The sequence below is a fragment of the Hippocampus guttulatus genome, chromosome 17, assembly GCF_054856545.1.
Source record: "Hippocampus guttulatus isolate MCC_2025c chromosome 17, RoL_Hgut_1.0, whole genome shotgun sequence".
In the NCBI taxonomy this organism is placed as follows: Eukaryota; Metazoa; Chordata; class Actinopteri; order Syngnathiformes; family Syngnathidae; genus Hippocampus; species Hippocampus guttulatus.
In genome coordinates, this window is record NC_141277.1 from 9,213,418 (window position 1) to 9,226,975 (window position 13,558).

General features: G+C 43.0%; 1 protein-coding gene across 1 annotated transcript in view; it reads left to right on the forward strand.

Moving 5' to 3' along the window:
• LOC147192043 (matrix metalloproteinase-17-like) overlaps positions 1 to 13,558 on the forward strand; it is a 52,276-nt gene that overhangs the window by 16,330 nt on the left and 22,388 nt on the right. Inside the window, exons 2-3 of the mRNA XM_086135648.1 lie at positions 9,848 to 9,980; positions 10,560 to 10,695. Coding sequence (XP_085991774.1) covers positions 9,848 to 9,980; positions 10,560 to 10,695 — 269 coding nt within the window. The remainder of the gene's footprint in view (positions 1 to 9,847; positions 9,981 to 10,559; positions 10,696 to 13,558) is intronic.

Sequence of the window (13,558 nt, forward strand, 5' to 3'; positions counted from 1 at the left end):
CAAAGACCAGCCTGCAAATCAATGATGTCATTAGACCAGCCATCTCATTATCTCTGCGTCCCGCGTCCTAGACGCATAATTTTCCCGCCAGACACGCAGTTCCAAATAATGTGCGTTTTTGGGATGCAAGGAAATTTTTCAGTCAAACCCCCCCCCCCCCCCACCCCACAAAAAATAAAACGATGGTAATTTTTTTTCCAGCAACGAACGCAGTTTGACAATCGCTGCCATTGTTGCTTTGATCTCGCGTTAAGTAATCTCGCGTGACGAGATTTCCGTTCTCACAAAACGAGATTGCCGAAAATCGTCGATTTTTACGATTGCTAAGTTGTGTAACGTTAAAACAAGTGTTGCCAACAAGTGTAGCGAAAGTTTATTGCAAAGATATGAACTCAAAGATTGAACCATGGGATGAAATAAGAACCTATTTGGATGCCTGAATTATTTAAATTTTTGCAGCATTTGTTTATAAGAAATAAACCTATTATCAATGTACAGTATATTGTTGTTGTTTGTGTTATTAATATATGCAATTGAATAAGTTGACCATTTCAGAATTCGAAATTTGTGACTCTCTAAATGCATAATGGGACTCATACTTTTCTGATCAGCGAGTCCCTTGGACTCGCAGGGCTCAAACTGTAAAATTATCACAGCATTAGACGCTGATCTTTCAGAGTGTCTTCTGCCTTTCAATGAAGGACCAGTGAGGGCCGAATATGAGCAAGGGTGGAAGGGGGGTGAGCTTCCTTGGGCAGCTGGGGCTTTGGCACAAGGTCAAAATGTCCTTCACTTGGAATGGAAACTGTGTGACACCCGGTGGATATGACAACAGGTTTTGAATTAGTGGGCTCAAATCCTTATTTTGTCACTTTGCGGTTTTCTTGTTGCGGGCAGCTTTCCGGATGCCATTTTTAGTATACGGTCGAACCTCGATAGTATTTCATGGAGGCTCAAGATACAGAATGTCAAATCAAGTTTCTTCCAAAAGTAACGAAGGTTGCACATTTTTTCCGGAATTCAAATGTCAATTTTGAAATGAAATTCCCAGTGAACACGTTCCTATGAGGGTATGTGTAGTGGAAATTTCATCAGGTTGTAATTTGTTTTGCTTTTTTAACATATACGCAAGTCAATTCTTTAAGCCATTAAGATCCTCCTCTTTGTGAATTATTTGGACCTGGTGCAAGTTGATTAATCGACTGCTCCTGAATGTCTCTTTGCAACGAGTTGTCCATTCTCGCCCTGGCTTCCAAAATGTATTGTATTGTAAGACGGAATAAGGCAGCCAGACTTCGTTTCATTTTGCATTGTATTTGTGCTTTTATTGTATTCGACGGTAGACTTGCATATTTTTGCCGATGATGAGATGAGCGTTGCCTCAACTTCAAGCGTGAAACGGCACTCTCGCCTCATGGCATTGCATGGATTCGATCACAATGCGGCGTGTTTATTTCTATTATGTCAGCTCCCTCCGCGAACCTCTTGCGCTCCCCAAAATGGCAGTGAACAATTGCCCTGCAACCGTTCCGCAAACACCTGCGGGTTACTTCGGGTTGAAGATCAAGGAGAGAAAGCCCGCCTTTCTCAATTCTTCCCGCCTTCGCCCGTCTCTTGTTGTCTCCCGCAGCGCCCACAGACAGGAGCTGTGTCTCAGCTCTCTGTAGAACCAGCTGTCTCTAAACCGGGGGATTAAATGATTCATTTACCAGCCGCATTTTAATCCCCTGTGTCGCACACTTGCTCTGAGACACTGAGACACGCGCGCACGCGCTCGGTTGCTTCACGTGGGCTCACAAAATTCAATGATGGCGGATGTACGTGCGATTAAAAAAAAAAAAACGGCCCAGCGGAACCTTGGCGTGAAAGCGAGCGCAGCCACTGACTTTACAACAAGGCAGTCATGCGTTTCCATTGTCGGCTCGTTTTATGGAAGTGCTCGTCTGATGAGGAGATTGAGTGACGCAGCAGGCGTGGGCCGTGCCATCTGCTTGAAGTGTAGTGCCTTTCAAATAGTGCGGATGGACTTATTGCATATCAGGGGACGGACCGTCAAATCAAATGCTTCGCCTGAGAGCATAATTACCGTCACCATTTTAACTTTGTGTCATCATATCAATAATCACAAAAAAAAAATGCCGGGGTTGTTTGCTAAAAAAAATGTTTTTTCTTTATTTCTGTTGGGTTTAACTGTTATGCGCCATCTTGTGTGGCCCGCCGCTATCCCAAGGCCACTTCATGGCTTTATAGAACAAAGGTGGAGGCGGTGGGGGAAGAATGATGGCTCTTTTCACCACAGGAAGAAATCTTACTTTTATGTGGTCCTCGGGGCCACATGCTCGCAAGCCACATATAGCAAGCGGCAGCCGGCGTTGCCCCACCACAGGGTAATTCTCGTGTATATGAAGTCTGCGAAGATGAAAGAAAGCGCTGCGGCCTTTCAGATGGAAGGCCTTGTGGTGCACTGTTAAAAGGCTAAGGACCACGAAAAGCACTCCACATAACAGTAAGACTCCTCATTTCGTCTTTCCCTCGCAATCAACTGCACCACTTTAAATAACGGGCGTTATTTTTTTTTTTTTAAACCCTGAAACTGACACGTGTGACTCAGAAAAAAATGGCACTGCTGACAAACGGACTCATGTCTTAATGAGAGAATTAAAAGAAAAACAGGCCAGGCTCTTCACTAAAAAGCTTGCTATTTAAGAAATGACGACTGGAGGGGAATCAAGCAATTGTTTCAAAATGTATTGTATTACCCATCTGTGACCAGCAGAGACACTCTTGAGTCAATCGTCATCGTGGATGGTTTCATAGCAAGTATATTGTGCAATAAACAGCCACAAAATCCAAGAAAAACACATTGTCTCTTCCTTCTGACCGTTCATTTACTTTATTTTATGAATTTGTATTACAGTATGCTCTCCGTAGGGGGAGCAAATGAGCTAATTCGATCTTCTAATCAGCCCACGCTTTAACATCTTTGCTTTGATTCCTCAGTAGCGACTGATGATTGGACCAAAACAACAAGAAAGTGAGACAAAGATTTACAAATAAAGTGAATAGCTGAGTAAACACAGGCCAAGAAGATTGCTGCTGGCCTTCTGGGCACGAATGAACAACATACGGCTCTGCATATGACGCAGCGGTATTTGCAAATATTTGCACATTTTCACATGCAGCAGACGCAGAGGTATTTTGCCATTCCTTTTGGTAGGTTGTTCACAGCCATGGGATGAATGTTAATCACCAAATTAGTCAAGTCTCTCAACATGTCTTTCTCAACTCATTGATGCAGTCTCCCAGGGGAAAAAAGCCCCCCAAAAACAAACAAACAAACAAAACAAACATTTAGTTTGGTCCAAAATGTTGTCTTCTTTCTTTGCTTGGCATGTACTGTCATTAAGTTTATGAAGTGAGATGTTGAAATACGATGAAAAAATAAATATCATGGCAAGAGAGAAATCATGTACACAGCAACAAATTAGCATCGTTCAAGGGCATTTGCCTTCTGCCCCAAGTCAGCTGGGATAGGCTCCCAGAAACTCCCCGCGACCCTGTTCGGGAAAGGCCGTCTTGAAAATGGATGGATGGATGTCTTCGATGTATCGTGGTTGCATTTTATTTCTATTTTTTTGCACTTGTATTCTGGCTGAAATCGAAACTCACTTTGATTAGAAACTTGTTTTTTTTCCTCCTTGTTTCCAGTTGACTTGTACTGTCCACCGACACTTGTCATATAATTGTGAGCGTGGTTGTCTCCCTCTTCTCACATCGTTTTTCAGCGTATACGGCTGAAATTATTCGAGCATCACTATATAGGAGAAATACCAAATTTCTTTTAGCAGCAGTCTAATAACTGCACGGTACGCCTCAAGAGTTGTTGACATTTACTTTCTGGGTTCGCACTCAAAATGAAGTCGGCTCCTTTGTGAGGAAAGAAAGATTGTGTTTAAAGTTCAGGTGTAGGTCATCTCATTGCAAGTGTGGCGCTTAAATGTGCCTTTTCCACGACCAAGGACAACTTATAATAAGCAGAAATTGTTTGATAAAGTGGAGCACAGCCGTAATGTGTTTGAAGGTAAAATGTACTTTTAACGTTAAGAAAGAACTTCATGTACAGGGTGCCCTTATACAACAACTTACTTTTTTGGGGGGTGTCTTTTTGGGCTGGAAAGGTTTTACGTTTAGATGATGATGCCATCCTAATCATCTTGGACAACTAAATCAGTGGTTTGAATGGATTTCCCAATGTTGGAAACTATTTCCAGACCAAGTGCAAGTAAATGTACTTACATTTGAGTACCCACTGATGCCAACTGCTGATACTTGATATTGACATTTCCTGACATTTGAATTTATCTTCATCAAATTTTGCTTGAGAATGGCATCCATTTCAGTCGGGCAAAAAACCCTTTTGATCGTAACAACTTGTCACGACTGGCATTTTAACATCCAACTACATGTTTTCGCCGCTTCTTGAGAATACTGCAAGTTGACGAGATGGTATCGATGTGTAGTTTCGGAGCATTTTAACAAGTCAGAATACAAAACGTGCAGCATCGGCGCCGATACGGATACAGTGGATCCCTAAATGCTTGCACGGTGTAAACATTTTGCCAAACTCTCTTCCTTTGCGGTCAGTATCACTTTTTGTGGATCACGGGAAATGCCGCTCAATATCTGCACATTCAAGACTTGGACTCAGAATTGAAATCTTGTCCTACTTTGAATAATTTGCGTCACATCGAAGAGACTGGTTAAGTTCTGCTCGGACTGCTTTTGGGTGCAATCAAACATGTTTGTCATGCTGTGGATCGGAGCCCCTTGCTCGCTGTCACTCTTTTGTGTCATTCGCTTTCTTCTCCTCAACCTGAGTAGTAGAACCAAAACCCTCCACGGGCAATTGCCATCTTCCCTAGTGGTCTGCTCGCTCGCTCATTTTTATGTCTCGTGAACTCCTCGTTTAAACACGCAGGCAAGCTGTCATCACGGGGTATATCATCCTCGTGGCATGTGTTCACGTAAACAGTTCTTCGGAATGAACCGCCGGGATAAAATGGAAAAACCATTCAGGCGGCTTGAAATATTGATCGAGGCGCTGCTGCCGCTGCATCCGCTTCGAAGGTGACGATGAAACGGATGGCAGAGGTTTCGAGATGGCTTTTTCCAAGGGTTTAGTCGCTTAGTTGCTGGTCTTAAACCTGATGTATTTTGACATCGTACGTTTGTAAATGTGCCGGTCGGCGTTGAAAACCGGCTTTTTCAACATGTAGATCACTTGGATTTCTTTTGACTGAATGAGCTTTCCCTTTTCGGGATCAAGTTCCGATTTCCATTTCCACAATGAGCATCGGCCGTCTAATTTTAAATGTTAACATGGAAACTGCCATTTGACATGTTCAATCTATGATTCCGGCGATTGATTTTTGATTGGTCGTGTCTTGAAGGTGTTGATGCAAATGTGGCGAAGCACTTTGCCGAGGACATCCGAGTCGCTGTTTATTGCCCTAAGAAGGGGAACGCAATGTCTTTTACAGGAAGATGATCTTAATCTTGAGTCAATTAAATCAGCCGGTATTTCAAGAAAGAGTGCTTTTGTGAGTATTCTACTCCATATTGTACGTTGGCTAATAACCTTTGAACAGGTGGCAAGTAAATCTCCCCAAGACACCAACAAACAAAAAAAAGCACCACCCATCCTTATTAGTGAGAGTGAAGTCGCGGTGTCCCCCGTTTCCCGGTGACTTGCGTCATGTCAATAAGAGCGAGTTTAAAGGCCCTCACAGCTGTTCACTGAAGAAAACAGCGGTTTTGTCAGACGGGAACATCTCACACACACAAAAGGGGGGACAAAACAAGCCGAGTTTCTCGAGAGGCAGGCTGAACTTTGACCTTTGAACGGAAACAGGGAGGAGATTATTATTTCTTTTTAACTTCTGACAGGATGTGTTTACACGATGTTGGATGATGAACAAGGACTGAGTCAAATACCAAATTCTGTTTCTTAACCCTTCTTTGTTCTCTCAAACCCACTTTTGGTTTAGAGTCCTTCACTGTTACCGTTACAAGATGGCCGCCACACACGCTAGGCGGCTCTTCTTTGGGATTTGTCATTCGATTTAAAAACGAGTGATGGGAAGATAAAATGGGCAAAGCTACACTCGAACGGCTGTCAAGCATATACCTAGAAACTGTCAGGATCACAGCATTTTCAAGGCAGCTGTTTTTATCTGAAAGATAATGTAGCATGAAATGGAATATACAAATAACTGGCCTACTGGATTCTCCATTTATTCCGAATGAATCAGAGAGCGGCTCGAAATGCATCGCAAATGTGCGCTGGTATCTTGGGATCAAATCAAATTGATTTATTTTTTTTTGTCTTCCGGGACTTGAGATTTGACAGATTTGATATTATGCAGCACACACCAGTAATGTTTGCTGCTTGACAAATCAAATGCCTCATGTAGTGAATCCCATTTTCTTTTTTTTGTCGCCTCTTGTCCGTGCAGCGTTGTTGGTGAAAACCCGTCGTTGTGTTCACACTTAAAATGGTACACTGGAAAAACACGAGGTTAATGAAGTCATTCTGAACTCTCATTGCAGCTCAATATTTGGGAAGTGGGGTTGAAGGACTCGAGTGAGTCACTGATTGCAGTTTCCCATTTCGAACCGCGGAGACGCACTCGGAGTTGCTCATTGTCAATGTTGGAAGCTCGTTTGCCTTGGAAAAGGATTTGTGTCAAATGCAGTTTACTCACCGAGCCTAGCTCAAAACAGGGACGTTTTTCAAGTCGCCGTTACACAACACAGCGTATCCCAGAGCTGGGGAGCTCTTCATAGCACTTGAGTGAGTGTGCTTCGGTTGCTGCAGTGTTTTACAGCGGCATCGTAAACAGCGTTGCTTAATTAAAAAGTGGCTACCTTCTCGTGAAGCATTGAATGGGGGAGGTCAACATAGTGCGTTACAATTCCCACTGTGGACGTGTGTTCTTTCCTTTCTTCCATATAACACTTTGAATGCAGTATTGAAGACTCTCGGCTTGCATGTTAGTCAACTCATTAGCTTTCTGTTATGCCCCATGATGTTTTGGAAACGAGGCGCGCATATTCACAACATGATTTGTTCAGACAAAGACTCCTCCTGTGACGTTTCCTCAAGAACAAGACCGATGACTTTGACACCATTTGGCGGTGTTGCGTCTCTGCTTCTGTACATCTAAATAATGCATGATTAAAGAAGACCCAAGCCTCAGCCATCTGCGTCACCCACTCATGCCACACTTAATCACAGATTAAGAGCACAAACTTGCGCAGGCAAGCTCGGGTTCCCTTCATTGCCAGATACGTTTTCTGTGTCAGCAGATAAGTGTGGGCGCTTAGGTCGCACGACCCCGTTTTTACCCTGACACCACATCAAATACAATATTTTTTTTGTAAAGTATTATGGAGTTCTACTTTGCTTATTCAAAATACTTATTTTCTTGTTTTGGTTGCAAGTGGAGGTCCGCATGGATCTAGCTCCGTTCCACAAAATTTGCTGAATTTTGAAGGATCAGTCGTGATGACCATGCCTTGCTGTAGCAATTGTATCGTGCAGAATTTAATGGGTTGTGTGACAAAAATCCCGTTCATGATTTTATTCGTCGCGTACAACTACAGCAGCAGTGTGATAGGAAAAGAACCAGAAGGAATCCAATTATTTTTTTTTTAATTCCGACATGTCACAGGAGCAGGCCCTGAAGGATTCCATTTACTGTCGCTACTTTTGTCCCAAGGGCTTCTTGTGCATGTCATCTGACTGGAGGGCTGCCATGGCTAACTGGGAACAATGAACAGAAATAGTCTTTTTTTCTTTGGTTTTTCGGAATCCCTTTGCCTTAATTGACGGTAGCTTCATTCACCTCACTTCCATCAGGCTACGACAAAGGTCCGTTCAGGGTGTTCACAATCTTCCAAGAGTTGCTTGTATCTGAGTATTGCCCAAGGTTGCTTATGTTGTACTGCGTCTCGCTTGATTTTGCTCGATCAGGGGTCCCCAACCTTCATTACGCCTCGGATCGGTTTAACATAGAAACGTTTGACAGTTTTACATACAGTAAATCACAAACTCTGGGTGTAGGTTTGGTGATTTTCTTTGGCTTTTGATGGCGCCAAGTCCAAAATGAGGACCAGAGTGCTGAAGTGGCATTAAGAGAAGACAAATCGATAGTGTTACCCACCCACCTGATTTGGATGGAATCCTAATATCGCAACCCTTAAAATGGGGAAAACGGTTTCCTGTCAGCTGTCAAACAGTACAACTTTTTGGCACCGACGTAAGCAAAAGCACGGAGAGTGGCCTAGAGATGTCGAGGTAGCCCAAGGTTAAACCTGCTAATATACTCAACCCTGAATATTAATTTAAGATTAGGCATTCTGCTGTCAGTGGCAGAATAAACAGGAAGCTGATTTATTGCAATCCGTAATAGCCGGCATACCTGCAGTAGATGAAAACTGTTTGCCAAAATGAAAGAGGCCAAGCATAACTAGGAAGGTGATTTGTCAATCCGGAAATGTCTTTGCACGTGCGCTTCTACCAAACAACAACAACAACAACAACAACAAAACTAAATTGCCCAGTGATAAATTACGATAAGGGGCTTGGGCAGGTTTGAACACAAATGCAATTTCATGGCAAAATGAGTACAGAAATATCAGTGCGGCGGCTCATCAGCATAAACACAGCCTCAGCGGTACCTCTCCTCCCACAAACATTTAAAACCAAGGGAAGAACTAACTAAGCACAAAAACATATCCGGTGACAAATTGCAGTTTGCTTTTCCACTGGCGTTGCATTGCCAGTGAATGTCGCCTCCATATTGAACTTGTTACATCATCATCCAACCAGGATTGGTTGTTATCATGCACTCTGTTATTCTTTGTGCCAGAACTACACATTCCACTTTTGATCCGATGCTTTTCTGGTGCAAGGTTTTGTACCTTTTAATCATTTTAATGATTTTTACTATGGTTCATAGTTAGATCCATCTAACTGCATCTCATGCCTCAGCACAGTTACGGCGGCTCCTGATGATGCACTGCTTCCCTTTCCCGAACCCGTCACTGAAAAAGGACTGGTGTAACAATAGCAGTTCTCGTGGTTCTGTTCTCTGCGGTTGTTGTTGTTGATGGTGCACAGTCGTGATTTCAGCTGTTCCCATTCAGGCTTGCTGCCACTGAACGTCACTCGTGTGATTTGTTTGGCATAGTTTTTGTGGCTGCGGCAGCAGCATGTACCCAGTACCTCTCAAAGAAGGGAAAACAAAGTTCAACTTTTTAGTCATGATTCCAAAAAGTATGTTTAGTGCAAATATGTCACTGTTCATCACCGAAAGAACACCGCACCTACTTTGAATCATGGTTAGTGCTTCGAGGTTATTTTTCTTCAATTGAATTTGTGGCCTTGGTCAAAGTGGATGGAATGATAACCTGTTCCAAACACCAGTCAGGGTTAGCACAAAGCATTCAAGCCCCCGCTGGGGAAAAAAAAAACGGTCAGGAAAAGCCTCCTAAAAAATATTGAACTTTATTTGGTGTTATTCTGAGACCGATGATAAGTGTGTGAGGACATGAGTTTAAAACTGACTGGTTAATTCTGAACACAGCAACACTCCCGATTATAAAAGTGTAGATTCAATTGCACAACTATGAACAGATTGTTTCAAATTTCCAGTTAGTTGTGAAGTTATAGGTCACATTTAGATAGCTAGCAAGCTCAGGCTAGCTGGCTCGCTTACTAGCTAGCTGGATGAATGGATAGACGGATAGATACTGACCTTTGTTCCTCACTTTTCTCCTTCAGGACTGGCTGAGCAAGTTTGGTTACCTACCACCCCCAGACCCTGTGACTGGCCAGCTTCAGACCAAGGAGGCCCTGACTAAGGCCATCAAAGCCATGCAGAGGTTCGGAGGACTCAAGGAGACTGGAGTATTTGGTATGTGCACGTTCGTGTGTGTTTTATACATGACTGCACCATGTGTCAACGGGTGTTGGATGCGAGTGCAAATTTATAATCTCTCTTGAGATTGCACTGAGGTGAATAAAACATTGTGACAGTCTAAGAATGATAAGCGAACATCCCGCTCTCTCTCTCTCACAAACATTACACCATAAATCTTCAGACCCAGCGCACTTACCACTTACGGACTCAAACACGCACGCACGCTTTCCCATCTCACATGCATGAGTGGAGGCACAAGGGAGCTAGCCAATCCGTAAACTAATCATTCAAAGACTGTACTTGGATGCTCAGATGTAGTGTACTGTATCAATTTGTAATGGAATCAAGTGATCAAGCTGTATACAGCACATCATGAACGCCGACAACGGTTTTATTTTTCATCATTTCGAAGTCCATTTTAGTTTTTTTTTTCTTTTCAATCATTCAAATTGGGTTTTTTTTTCCCCTCTTCTCTGTGCTTTGGGTGAAATCCAGAACATTTATTTTGTCTTTACAGGCGCTTTAATGTAAAATACTTTTATGTGTCTGGTTCACACCTTTGTCTCTGCTCAGATGAAGCCACATTGGGACTCATGAAAACCCCCAGATGTTCTCTGCCAGATGTGCCTGCGGCTGAGGGGACAGTGGGCCGCATGAGACGCAGCCTGAACACTCCAAACAAATGGACAAAGAGGCATCTATCTTGGAGGTACAGAACTCTTAACAATGTAAAGTGAAGGGCTTTGTGTATCAGGGTTTGTCAAACTTTTGCATTTTGCTGGTGGTCTCGTCACGATGCATGAAGCGACGCTCTTTTTGCTTCACTCTGAGCATAAGTCTCAATTTGTGAAGGCGGCATAGACCTCTCGCCTCATAGAATCCATGTTATTCTGTGTCCTGCTCAAAAGCACTGGTCTAGCAGTTCTGTGGGTTGATGAGGTCACGGATGAGCGTGTCAGCTGAACCACAACAGGCCATCAATCCATTTGTGGCCGTCAGACTGGTGGTTGCCAATGGCTGTGCCTCAATCATCGCCCCACTTCTTGCCGGTTACAACAAGCTCCTTAACAAGTGAAACATGTCAATGAAATTCTGTAAAGTTTTGATTCTAATAGCTGAACTTTTTCCAAAGTCTCGGGCGCTAAGAAACAGCTGCTGTTTGGAAAAAAAGAAAAAAAAACTATCCCGAGGCCATTGATTCTTCTTTATATTTCTCTCAGTTACAAGTTGCCTTTGTGGTGCTTTGGGCCTTATTAGCCTGTTTCACACTGCCTCTAAAAGTCTGCATTTTCCTTGCTTTTCCCTGCATACCGTTGTTCTGTATAACCAGCACCAAAGCAGAAAGAGGAGGGCGATGAAGCCAATTTGGAAAATTTTACGGGCAGCTGGTGAATTGTAACATCCGGATCTGTTGAAAGCACTTTTTGCTGTCCAACACGTTTCGCGCCAGGAACACAGAGTCGCGGCAATATCATCCTGCTTTTTCTGGTTTCTGTGTAAAAGGCACTGCAGAATCTGTTCCTCGTCTGGCGCAGGAAGATTTGGAAAAGAGGTTCAATCTGAGTTGGAGGGGGGGGGGGGGGGTACTGACCACTTTAGAGTGCCTCGTTGTTGGACATGAGTGCAAAAATATGACAGAAAAAAAGGTGTAAGAATGAGGTGAAGCCAATATAAAATCCTGATGTGATAGTCAGCATGTGGACAGGGGGTTTGCACTGGTTTGGCTGCTATAGAGTGCCTCATTGTTGTAGCGTGAAACAGCCCCGAGATGACCTAATTGGATATATTCCAGCCACAAGCGGCTTCAAGATGATATTTTTTCACGACTCAAACACTGTAGCTATGTGTAGTTGAAAGAAAGATGCTAGATGAAGCAGCATCCATGTTTCTCGGTTATTGAGTTACTAGTAATCGGGAGCGCGTTTTTCAGTCTTCAAGAGCGGAGAGAACAGCTAGATTTTGTATGATATTGAGACCTTTATTTTATTTTTTTAACTTGGTGATTTTTCTAATCATAAAAATGTGTCCGAATTTTTGGGCATGTGTCAAAACTGATTTCTTTTATTTTTCACCGGGACTTTAACAGAGGTGCGCTCAGCATGTATGAGCACTTGGATCTAAAGTGGAATATTTGAACTGACATTTCCCTGACAATGGAAGACGTGGAAGAGCTGATCATGTTGACATGATGTGTCCTCATGTTACCAGGTTGTCTCTTGTTCTAAAACGTCTCTACAACAATTGCAATCATTGCTCTGAATTTCGGTCGCGATATCTCAGTGACAGAAGGATGCACGGTAATCACTTTTCAAGCCTCCCTCTTGTCATCTCTTTTGTTTACCTCCTTTTCTTGATTTCAGAAGTCATCCAGCATTGACTGCGCGCTTATTCACACGTCGCCGTTCTTCTTTCATGTTGCACCGACTGTAGTTGAGGTATTTTGTGAATGCATAATGTGATTTGCCACATGGTTCCGAAGTCTTGTTGCCATGACTGAGGATGGCCTTCAAAAGCCCTTAGAGTTTTTGCCTGACTGATTTTGTCATCTGTAGCATTGCTTCAGTGAAAAAAATATTGATTTGACTAGTTCCAATTATATTCCTCTTACATGGTTGTCTTAAAAAACACAATTATTGAACTAGTCCGCTTTGTTTGGGGTCCTATTGCTTGAATTTTGAAGTGCAGCTGACAGGTCATCTTAGTTCAGTGGTATTGCCTCAGGCTGCAGTAGGGACCTGCTTGCGGAAAACAAGTTTGGTGTAGAAATCATACTTTTGCTACTACTTCTGGAATGACTTCCAGGGCTTTCTATTCACTCGTTTGAATAATCTTAGAATAATTTGTAGTGTGTGCTTAATTGTTAACAGAATGCATGAGGGTGTATTTGAACCCTTTCATGCACAAATATTGATAACCCGTAAACTAAGAACCTGATCAGCTGTCTACTGTAGTAACCGCTGTCCCTGAAAAGGGTTCAAATGCAAGCAGCAACATGCAATGTAGGTTTTTATTTTTAATGATGGTATCGCGACTCTTTGAGCGTGTCTGCAGTGGGGATGCAGCCCAGAGGGGCCAAGGTAATCTCCAGGTGGAAGGATAAAGATAGAAGTCTAAAGAAATCTAATCAATCAGCTGCATGTTAGGACAAAGCAAATGCATCAAGGTGTGTTTGAAAAAGCAAGCCAAAACTAAGGTTCTAGAGCATAGGTGTCAAACTCAGGTCCTGGAGGGCCGCTGTCCTGCATGTTTTCCAAGTCTCCCTGTTGCAACACACCTGATTCAAATGAACAGGTTCAATGTCAGGCCTCTGCAGAGCTTGCTGATGATCTGATCATTTGAATCAGGTGTGTTGCAACAGGGAGACTTGGAAAACATGCAGGAAAGCGGCCCTCCAGGACCCGAGTTTGACATCTATGTTCTAGAGCCTAGCTATGGAGGTCATTTTGAAATACTCAACTGTATCTGAGACCTTCACCACTGCTGACTTTGACGACAACAAAATTGTTACATTTCCATACTTGGTTTTAATTTGGAGATTTCTGACAAGCAGCAACGTGTAGGTTATGATTTGA